At 55.0% G+C, this 11,455-nt stretch overlaps 1 protein-coding gene across 1 annotated transcript in view; it reads left to right on the forward strand.

Annotated features, from left to right (window-relative positions):
- ZNF331 (zinc finger protein 331) overlaps positions 1–11,453 on the forward strand; it is a gene marked incomplete at its 3' end in the record, with an annotated part of 12,587 nt that extends 1,134 nt beyond the window's left edge. The window contains exons 2-6 of the mRNA XM_029924385.1: positions 855–1,906; positions 2,552–2,652; positions 7,061–7,108; positions 8,250–8,376; positions 10,492–11,453. Coding sequence (XP_029780245.1) covers positions 7,100–7,108; positions 8,250–8,376; positions 10,492–11,453 — 1,098 coding nt within the window. The remainder of the gene's footprint in view (positions 1–854; positions 1,907–2,551; positions 2,653–7,060; positions 7,109–8,249; positions 8,377–10,491) is intronic.
- Positions 11,454–11,455: the final 2 nt, after the last annotated feature.

An 11,455-nucleotide genomic window follows, 5' to 3' on the forward strand; every position in this document is an offset into this window, starting at 1 on the left:
TGGAGCTCTGAGGCTGTCACAGGTGCCTTCGCGCCACCGCGGGGTTGGCAGGGGATCGGATGGAGCTCCAGGGCTATCACGGGTGCCTTCGCGCAGCCGCGGAGGCGGCAGGGGGTAGGATGGGGCTCCGTGGTTGCCACGGGTACCTTCACGCTGTCGGTAGCTGGGAGACGGCGGGGCGGGGCTGGAGCTCCGAGGTTGTCACGTTGTCGTCTCGCAGCCGGGGGGGGGGGGGGGGGGGGGGGGGGGGGGGGGGGGGGGGGGGGGGGGGGGGGGGGGGGGGGGGGGGGGGGGGGGGGGGCGCGCGGCGGGGCCGAGCAACGTGTGTGTCGTCACTGCGAGGGCGGTGGCGAGGCTGGGAATACTGCAGGACAGTGCCACCTGTAGCTATGCTGTCGCTGTTCAAACCGGAGCACATTCCATCGGGGAGGGGGAAGGGCAGTGATCTCAGAGGGAGCCCTCTCCCGACCCTTCCCGACGTCCAGTGGGTCGTGGGTGGCCAGCTGGGAGGGGAGCAGCGACTCCTGCAGCGAAAGTGACCGACAGGAAGGGCGAAGACATAGTCACGAGATGACTGTTTTAGAACGAAGGACTGTCTTTACAGGCTACCTGAGTGACAGGATGGAAAGGCCTCGGGAAGGAAGAGGTCCCTGACTTGGGAGATGGGGGATAGGGCTGCTTCATAAGTCAGAACCCCAGTTACTACAGCCTGATCCCCAGCAGTGTCTAAAATATCAGATCCCAGTTCCCTCTCATTCCTGACTGGTTTTAGATACGATGTGTGGGCTTGGAGGGTGTTTTCTGATAAGTTTGTACTCCAGAAAGGCCCTAGTGTCTCCTTCTCTTTCCCCCAGGCCAGCTGTCCTCCAGAAAAAGCATCCTGAGGAGGAAGAAGACTTGTTACACACCTTAAAGTCAAGGTTCAGATGAGTTACGTTTTTATTCAGTCAGTAACTTATGTTTCTAGGACCTCAGAATATGTTTTTTTGGCCTGAAATGTTCTTTCTAATAGGGACTCAACCTCAGTAATTCTTGCCCAAGAGGTGTGATGGGACCACGCGGGTGGATGCACACAACACAGAACGGAAGAATCCAGTGGGGAGGTTCTGTGTCGTGCTTTATTTTAGGGCTTGATTTGGTCGGACGATCTGACTTCGTAAGGTGGCGTCACCATGCTTCACTGCAGGCCTGACGTCCAGAGCAAAATGAGAACAGAGAAGCTTTGATGGTCTGGGCTGGCGAATGACAAAGTTACCAGCCTTGTGATGCTCCTAAAAGTGGGGCTTGAACGAGGTCTCTGTCATCAGAGGCAGGGATTCCCCCCCCCCCGCCCCCCGCCAGGAAGCAGCAAAGAGGGATTTGTTGTATTTTAGTCTCTTGCAGGTCGGACAGCCCAGTTTTCCTGGGTTTCACTCGCCTCTGTCTGAACAGCAGAACGCAGCATGGTCTGACGCTGAGCGTCAGTCCCAGGTCTATAGCAGGGTTCCGCAGACCTTTTCCGTGAAAGGTCATGTGTGCAGTAGCTCATGGCTTGTGGGCTACAGGCTGCATGTTCTTCTTAATTTTTAGAATGATTTCAGATTTGCAGAAAAATTGCAAAGACGGTACGGAGAATGCCCAGTACCCTGCGCCCAGTCTCCCCTGCCATTAACAACATACATTAGCGTGGGATATTATTTTACGGTTGATGAGCCAGGCTTGATATGTTATCATTAACTGCAGTCCATGCTTTATCTGGATTTCCTTAGTTTTTACGAAGTGTTCTTCATCTGTTCCAGGACGCCATCCAGGAGATCCCATTACATTTCCCTGTCATGTGCCCTTAAGCTCCTCTTGGCTGAGACAGTTTCTCAGACCTCCTTTGTTTCTGATGACCTTGACGGGTTTTGAGAGGTACAGGCACTTGGTAGGATGCCCCTCTCTTGGAACCCGATGCTTTTCTCGTGATTGGACTGGGTGTGTGGTTTGGGGGTGGAAGATCCCACTACGCCCATCTTGTCATGGCAAGAGCACAAAGTGTCAGCACGATTTATGCTGGCTGAGTTTCAACTTGACCATCGGCCTAAGGTAGTTTGTCAGTGTTCTCCACCGTGAAGTAGTTCCTGTTTTCCCCCCAAAGGCTGTGTCTCCCTGAGTGACAGCCTCATGTTTCAGGACCCCGCGTACTAGAACCCAGTCTGACCCTGCCTTGGTGGTCACATCTTTCTCTCTTCTCACCCCCTCATTCACTTGTAAGGACCCTTGCAATTACATGGGGCCCACCTGGCATAATCACGGTACCTCCCTGTCGTGAGATCAGGTGAGGAGCAGCTCCCAAGTCCACCCGGACCCTAATGCCCCTTTGCCCTGTAATGTAACATGTTCATGGGCTCCGGGGTTAGGATGTGGACATCTCTGGGAGACCGTTTTCCTGCCTGTCACAGGCCTGTGCACCCAGAGCTCCCCTGATGACTGCGATATATCCATTCCCCCGTAACTGTGGTCTTTCTGTTTGTTGATTTTTTTTTTTTAATTTGGGACTCTTGTATTTCTTATTATGGGATTAATTCAGGCCTGCTGCAAAAGCTTCAGTTCCCTAAGGAGCCGGTAAAGAAGAGACTCGAAATTACCCATAACTCTACCGTCCAGAGCGAACTGCTGTGGATTGTGTTGGTATGTATGTGTCCAGCCCTCCCCTCCCCCATGCATCCATGTGTGGCGTTGGCACAGGGTCCTGGGTCCCGCTAACCGATAACACAAATGAGCCGTAGACTCTCCAAGTGTGAGTTTATCGAGGCGGCCAGCTCAGCCGCGGGTCCCCGTGTACCCGTGTGCGTGTGGAGCGGACTCCGGCGAGCCTGTCTCGCTCAGAAAAAAGTATCTCACATATTCACACCTTCAGAGATGAGGAAGGCATCGTTTGAGATTAATCCCATGAACAAATTATCAACACAGACTGGCTTTCAAAATTACACTTTGTAAGGTTTCGATTTCCCTTCCACCGAGCAGGCCCGTAGGCGCCGGCTTACCCCAGATGGGACTTGTGCTCTAACGTTTGCATGCGCGGATATATGAGAAAGGGGCAAGGTGACAACTCCCCTGTGTCACACGGAGTGCAGGGTCCAGCCGCCTGCTGCTGATACTGTTTACACCCCCGTCTTGCCCACGGGGGAACAGTGTGGGAGGCTGGGAACTGTCAGATCTCAGATTCACATCCTGAAAGACCACAGGGCCTTACTCTTAGTGTCACCAAGCCTTCTTTCCCCACATCACACATACTTAGTAAACCTGTCTTCTTCACTTAGAAATTCATCTTAAATTTCTTTCTCAAATAATGTAAGTCAATATCATTGTTAGCAAATGTATTATACACCATCATAACAGACTATAATTTATTTCATCTGTCCTCTACCATGAGATATTTCTATTTCTTTCTTTCTTTTTTTTTTTTTCCCCATCTTTTGAAGCACTTCTCCGGAAAATCTGAATAAAATTGATGGACCGCATCGGTATCCATGTGCTGATTGTTCTGTCGTGCTGTAGTTTTGTGACGTGTTGCCGTCGGGGTCAGCTGGCGAAAGGGTACACAGTTCCCTCTCTCGTTTCTTAAAACTGCATGTGAACCTGCCGTTATCTCAAAGTTTTTGAAGCTGTCCCATTTTTTAAAAGTCCTCTGAACATTCGTGTGCACGTATTTGTACACCTCTTTCTGTTTCCTTGGGATAAGTTCCCAAAAGTGGAATTTCGCATAAAAATCCTACCCACAAGGGGTGTGGCCTTGTGGTCTGAGCGCAGAACGAGCGGTGACAGAGAGGTGACCGAGAACACTGTCACGTGCACGTTGCTCGTAACCCGGCCTGCCCGCGAGGGAGGCCTGCGGCCGGGGCCTGCGGGGCCTTGGAGGTGACGTGCTCTGAGGGCGCTGGCTAGGAGCGCCTCATGCTCCGGCCTGTCAGGTCGTGACCGATCGCGCTGAACGTGCGGGCTGTGTGCGGAGTGAATTTGCTCTCTGAGCTGCAGGCCTTAGGAGTCTCTATGACATCGGCCGCAAAGTGAAGACTGACAGGGTCAGGTGGGGTAGCAGAGGACCGCGGCTGGAAGGCCAAGTTCACCTTCCAGCGAGACAGCCGTCAGGATCTGCAGGACGCTCCCCGGAATTCTAGTCCTGTTTCCAGCCGGTGCCCCAACACGGGTGGGCATGGGTCGACCACAGAGCTGGTTTAGGTATTAGGAAGTGAAAGGAACAAAATTAATTAGAATAATGCAAAGGTTGTGTGTTCCGATCTTTTTTCCCCACGTCAAAAGGAGACTATTTAAAAAAGAAGTTTCTTTGTTGTTTGAGAGGCCCAACTGTCATTTAGTGAATTAAAAAAAAATTTTTTTAAGTTCATTTGAGAGAGAGACCGTGTGAGCAGGGGACGGGCAGAGAGAGAGGAAGACGCACAATCCGAAGCGGGCTCCAGGTTCTGAGCTGTCAGCACAGAGCCCAGTGCAGGGCTTGAAGCCACCAACTGCAAGGTCATGACCTGAGCCACAGTGGGACGCTTAATTGAGCCACCCAGGTGCCCCGCCATTTAATGATTTTGAGAAATAAATGCACACATGTGTATATGTCCACCCAGCGCCTGCTGTTACACACCCAGTCAGGTGTACTTAAGAAAATCAAGATCACGGGATGCCTGGGGGGCTCAGTCAAGCATCTGACTTCTGCTCAGTCATGATCTCCTGGTTCGTGGGTTCGAGCCCCGCATCAGGCTCTGTGCTGACAGCACAGAGCCTGGAGCCCACTGCAGATTCTGTGTCTCCCTCTCTCTCTGCCCCTCCTGCTCATGCTCTCTGTCTCTCTCAAAAATAAACAGTAAAAAAAAAATCAAGATCAGACAGGGTTTCCGGTCACCGGGACCACCAGCAGGTTCTGTGGTTCTGAGTGGACTCACGGGACTCAACATGTCCTGCTCGCGGCCAGGGTTTATCCACTGAGAGCCCAGTCAGCCGAGGGACAGGCGCCTGGGACGGCATGGGGAGGAATCCAGGCACACACTTCCAAGAGCACATGCTTAATGCCCCAGCACGAGTGGCAGCGGCACGTGTGAAGTGTCGTCACCGGAGACGCTCATCCGGGCCGAGGAGGCCAGGGTTCGAATCAGGGCCCCAACCCGGAGGCACCGTCTGCCCAGCGCATCCCAGGACTGCAGACCCCCGAGGAGAGCAGGGTTCCATGTCAACCACATGGCTCCTACGGTTTGAGAGCAGGGAGCCAGCCTTGTCGGGAAGCGGCGGGGACCCTGGAGGTCCAGCCAAGGGCCGGTCTGCGGGCAGTCTCAGACCGGCTCTGTTCGCTCTCTTCTGCACAAGGGATGTGTAACTTTCCAGGCCTTTCCTATTTCTGTTTCCTGTCTCTTTCTTTGTCCTGATGTGTTGTGGTGGTTTTGTGTCTGTGTGTGTCTATACATATACACATGTTTGTATGTAAAATACTGCAAGTGTATTCTTCGGTTGATAAACTGACTTTTCTGCTGACAACGTATCTGAAGTATTACTCCTCTCTTAAGGATTTCTCCCAACTTAGCATTTCAGGTTCATTTACTCTTCCACATTGGACTTACACAGTCAGCTTTTCTGGCCTCGGTGCTGAACACGGCTGCCACTTCCTTCTCTGTGTCCGCTTCCGTGTCTTGACCAGCCTCTCCCTATCTAGAGGCCAGGACAGGTTGGAGGGCACAGTATCCACAAAAGGTGACCCTCAGCCATGACACCAATCCAAGTCAGGACTTCCTGGAACTACCCTCGGGTTCAATAAGTCAGGACTAGAAGGAGTCCTAGAACTCACTGAGAGCTGTCCTGCCCACAGTGACAGTTAATTACAGGGGAAGGATGCGTGTTAACAAGCTTCCGGTGTCCTCCCCCCACGGCGTTAGCACTGGATCCCCTGTCCACAGGCGCGTAGGACAATGTGCAGAGTGCTGCCAAGCTCTTGTAGGCATGCTTGACTGATGGATCGTCCAGACATGCTTGACTAACCCACCTCGAATCACTGGTTGGTCTTTTTGGCGTAGCCAGTTCCTGCCCCAAGACTGGCTGGGCACAGCCAGCTGCACCAGAACAAGGACGTTCCCGTCAGGCGTGATGTACCTGACTCAGGCAGTTGAGCACCAGACTGTTACTTTCAGCTCAGGTCATGATCCCAGTTGTGGGGATCGAGCCCTGAATTGGGCTCCGTGCTGAGCATGGAGCTTGCTTAAAATTCTCTCTCTCCCTCCCTCTGCCCCCTCCCCAGCTCTTGTACTTTCTCACTCTTAAAAAAAAATGTTGAGGGCAAAGCACAAAGGGGAATGAGATCTTGCCATTTGCAACAAGATAGATGCACCTTAAGAGTATTGTGCTAAGTGAAATAAGAGAAAGACAAATGCCAAATGATTTTACTTGTATGTGGAATCTAAATAAAACAAACGAACAAACAGAAACAAACCATAAATACAGAGAACCAACAAACCTGGTGGCTGGAGGGGTGGGGGGCAGGGAGCAGCAGGCACAGGCTTCCAGGCCTGGGGTGAGTAAGTCGTGGGGTGAGAGGGGCAGCGTAGGGAGCACGGTCAGCGGTGTGAGCGTGCCGCCTGGCGACGGGTGGCCGCCACACGTGTGTGCACAGCATGAGGGACAGACCTGCCTGACCCTGACGCTAACAACACTGTGTGTCCGTGCGCTGCCGCTGAAAACATGTTGAGGGGCGCCCAGCCGGCTCCGTCGGTAAAGTGTGTGACTCTTGATCTGAGGGTCATGAGTTCAAGCCCCACATTGGGAAGAGATTACTAAAAAAAATAATAAAAATTTAAAACGTAAAAGAGTTATTAGGTCTGACCTCAAGGCAAAACCATAACCGAAAGCCGCTCTGTGTGGGCAGCTGGGTGTCGGGAGAGCTTTGTGGGGAAGGGAGTGTGGGGTGCGGGGGAGGGCTGGAGGCAAAGACGGAGGAGCAGGAAGGCGGTGTGAAGCCATCTAGGGACCAAGGTGCACTTACGTTAATGCCTCTTTTTTCCTCATATATCTCTGGCTTCCCTGGATTTTGTGTCTTTGGTAAAAGAAACCCCAGGAGGACTGATCGGTTCTTGATTCTAAAACTATGGCCCACGTAAGTATATTTTTCTCTCTTCTTGAAATGTGACGTTTAGGTCCTGTGGATATTTGTGCGAATTATCCCGAAGGCTCCTGCCCGACCGAGGCCCCTGTACTCACCCCTCCAGGTCGTCCTGGCCTGGTGAACCGCGACGCCACACCGCCCCGAGCCCCACGTGGCTAATGCTCACCTCCCCACGGAGCCGGTGATTCAGTGCCTCCTGTGTGCTCAGTTTTCTTGTCCGGAGTGACGAGGGGGCAGCAGAGGATGAGTGTCCCTCTGGAGAAATCCTTGGGTCACGTCTGTGGTTTGAGGACGTGGAGATGGTGGTCGTATTGGACCACACGCAGAAACTAAAAATTCTCCCCTGTCCTCCGCTGGTCTGCTCCAGGCCAAGAAGAGGGGGTGTTCGCGTCGGCGGGTCAGTGTCAGTGCAGCTCTGGGGCCAGACAGGACTCGGGGCGGGGCTGCGGACTGAGGGCCACGGTGTGACCAGGGGACCCAGGAGATGCGCTGTGTTGTCGAGCAGACCCCCCAGACCTGCGCGTGTATCCCCCTGACTTGGCACAAGTATCCTAAGTCAGGAACACGGAAAAGGAGGGGTGGGGGTGGTGATGGGGGAGAAGGTCACTGGGTACGGAAGTCCTAGATGATTATCTCCGCCCGGGATTGGGGAACGCCCAGATGTCTGGTTGTACCGAGTGTACAGCCGTGATAAGTCCAGTCTGCCCCTACGAGGGAATGAGACAGTGCTGCCATCAGTTCGTGGGAGGACGGCTTCAAGTCTTGGCACATGATGGGCACGAGGCTTGGGAACGCTCAGTCGTGTGAGCCCTCGTTTCGAAGGTGAAAGCTCAGTTTCCACGTTTTGGAAACAGAACCCCAGGCGTTTTCCTTCCCTTGGAGGACGGGGAGCGTGCCTCCGGGGTCCGCACGGGCAGGCACGCAGGGGAGCCCCAGGATTGACGGGCTGAGGTGCCGAGGCATTCCGCAGGACGTGGGGCTCTCTGCAGCAGCCGGGCCCTGCTGCGGCCACAGTCCCCACCGCGTCCTGCCCGGGTCCAGCCCGACCGCGAGCAGATCCCTTTCCGGCCTGCCCTCGCCTTGAACCTGTGCCCTCCTGTCTCATCAGGGGCATGTGGGTTTGTGTTCCCAGGGCTTGGTGACGTTCTCAGACGTGGCCATCGACTTCTCGCAGGAGGAGTGGGCGTGCCTGGACTCCACGCAGAGGGACCTGTACTGGGAGGTGATGCTGGAGAACTACAGCAACCTGGTGTCCCTGGGTGAGCCGCCTGCCCCGGGGCCCGGCCGCCCTCCGCGGAGCGAGCGGCTCCTTCCCTTCCTGGGAGCGCCGTGCGCTCTGCCGCATCCAACGTGGGCGGCGCGCACCGTCTCCTCTATCAGGATCCTCCCACCTGTGTCCGGCCCTTCCTGTAACTACATCCTGCCCTAGTGACCAGAGTGCTTTCAAATTCTGGAACATTCATTTCACAACCACCTTCATGTTATGGTAGCATGTCTACACCCAAACCACAGCTGATGGCCTGTGCTACTTTGGGGACCCACCTTCTGGGAGAACAGCTCACGGCACCTTGACGTTCGCTGGTGAGGCGTCTGTGTCTGACGTAGAGGTGACTGAAGGACAGCATCCATGTGAAGCCAAAGCGAGCACTTTCCCTTTGCCGCAGTCGTTACCGGAAGTGAGGTCGAAGGCGCCCCTTCCTGACTGCTGAGTTAAGCGCTGGACGGCCGTGTCCTGTGAGCAGCTCAGGGCATGTCTCGTTTCTCTGTTAGGAAAATAACCGCCGTGGGATTAGTGGCTTAGCTGTGCTCTCTGTGTTCCAGGCCCTGTCGTGAGCACTGCGTGTGTGCAGACACACTTCCCTGGTCCCCACCAGTTATGAGCTGGGTGCTATTGCCACGTCTAATCTGTAGGTGAGACTGCTCGGGCAGAGTGACGCGGTCGGACAGGGAGGCAGAAGCCGGAATGGCACCTGAGAGCTGCGGCCCCGCAGTCCGCGCTGCCCCCTCCCCTGTGGCACTTGCCTCCAGGGGGAAGGTCCTTGGCGGCTTACAATCAGACCTTTCCTGTCTGGGTGCCCGTTTGTTCTTTGATCATTTCTCTTTCTCAAGTCTGACCACTTTGACTTGGAACTTGTCAGAAACTCCGCTAAGCCTCCGTCAAAGAATTTTCAGGTTTATAATTTATTTCTTAAGCCCCACATCATGTGCAGGTCTCTTTTCGGAAGCAGGACCTTTCACTTCTGAGCCAGACATGACTCGCTGCTTGGGGAGCAGGAGAGAGAGCCTGGTGGTTGACAGGGGGGGCACGTACAAAGGACAGTGACAACGGGCCTATCTGGGGCACTATCAGGGCAGGGAGCAGGTGTGCCCCTGGGCGTCTGGGGACTTCCCTGCAAAGGCCAGAGGCCTGCGGGGGAGAGGTCCCCACCGTGACCCTGGTCGCCCCGTCCCCCTCCACCCCTTCTCTTCTGCTTCACTCCTGCTCTCGTGTCGCTGATGCCGGTCTGTGGACCCGCCTCCAGTGGCAGGGGTGTAGATGGCATGACCCCAGGCCCTCTGTAGTTCTGCAGCTCGGCTGGCATCCTAGCTTTGAGTGCTTTCCTTCTTTTCCTTTAATCCAGTTTTCACTAATGCTTCCTTCTGGGTGTGGCCATGTTCTAGCAACGCAGGACGCTGTCTGGTTATGGCTGTTTCTGTGCCCCTAGCTGTCACTGACACTCAGGGCCTGGACCCACTTTTTTTTTTTTAAATTTTTTAAAAACGTTTCATTTATTCTTGAGAAAGAGAGAGAGACAATGTGAGCAGGGGAGAGGCAAAGAGAGAGAGGGAGACACAGACTCTGAAGGCAGGCTCCAGGCTCTGAGCGGTCAGCACGGAGCCCGACGTGGGGCTCGAACCCAAGAACGTGAGATCATGACCTGAGCCGAAGTCAGACGCTTAACCGACTGAGACGCCCAGGCGCCCTGTATCTTCTTGGTTTTTACACTAGTCACGTATTTGACTTTCCTGCGTTTTCCAGGTATGTCATCACATCATCTGCCAATTCACTCTTTTTCATCTTTATTTTTGAGATATGCTCCTCCACTTTCTTTCTGCTTAATTGCCTCAGCTCATAAGAATGAGTCGGGCGGCTGACAGCAGCTCCTTTTTCTGGCCTGACCTTAGCAGGAACAGCTCTGTCTCCAGTGTTTTCCTGGCTAAGTATCTCGATCCCAGAAGTGGCCTCCACAGGCTAACGAGAGCCCGTAGGGGATTCATGTTTGTTCTCCTAGAGAAGTTCCGTTTCTCTTAGAGAGGGCTTTAGGTTTGTGGTTACTTTTGTTTGTGTTTTCATTCTCCTTAAAAGGAAACAAAATATGTTATTTTTCCCCCAGATTTGGAGTCACCATACGGGACCAAGAGTTTACCTACAGAAAAGGGCATTTATGAAATAAACTTATCCCGATGGGCCGCGAACGGAAAGAGCAAGTCGCGGGGCCTCGGCTGGGTGTTTGGAGGGGAGCCGCGGCGACGGCAGGGCCCTCGGGAGGGCTGTCCGGATCGAGAGAGAGGCAGCTGTGAGCAGAGGCCGGCCCGTAGGGACGGCGGCTCGGGCCGGCCGCGCCGGAGGCCCCACGCCCGGGAGAGCGCCTACGAGTGCAAGGACTGCGGGAAGGCCTTCAGCCGCTGCTACCAGCTCACGCAGCACCAGAAGATCCACACGGGCGAGAAGCCCTACGCGTGCAAGGAGTGCAAGAAGGCCTTCCGCTGGGGTAACCAGCTCACGCAGCACCAGAAGATCCACACGGGCGAGAAGCCGTACGCATGCGCGGACTGCGGCAAGGCCTTCCGCTGGGGCTCGAGCCTCGTCATCCACCGCAGGATCCACACGGGCGAGAAGCCCTACGCGTGCAAGGACTGCGGCAAGGCCTTCCGGCGGGGCGACGAGCTCACGCAGCACCAGAGGTTCCACACGGGCGAGAAGGACTACGCGTGCCAGGACTGCGGGAAGACCTTCAGCCGCGTGTACAAGCTGATCCAGCACAAGCGCATCCACAGCGGCGAGAAGCCCTACGCGTGCCAGGACTGCGGCAAGGCCTTCATCTGCGGCTCGAGCCTGGTGCAGCACAAGCGCGTCCACACGGGCGAGAAGCCCTACGCGTGCCGGGCGTGCGGCAAGGCCTTCACGCGCGTCAACTACCTCACGCAGCACCAGAAGATCCACACGGGCGAGAAGCCGCACGCGTGCAAGGCGTGCGGCAAGGCCTTCCGCTGGGGCTCGAGCCTCGTGAAGCACGAGCGCATCCACACGGGCGAGAAGCCCTACAGGTGCGCCGAGTGCGGCAAGGCCTTCAACTG

The sequence above is a fragment of the Suricata suricatta genome, chromosome 16 (genome assembly GCF_006229205.1).
Source record: "Suricata suricatta isolate VVHF042 chromosome 16, meerkat_22Aug2017_6uvM2_HiC, whole genome shotgun sequence".
Lineage (NCBI taxonomy): Eukaryota > Metazoa > Chordata > Mammalia > Carnivora > Herpestidae > Suricata > Suricata suricatta.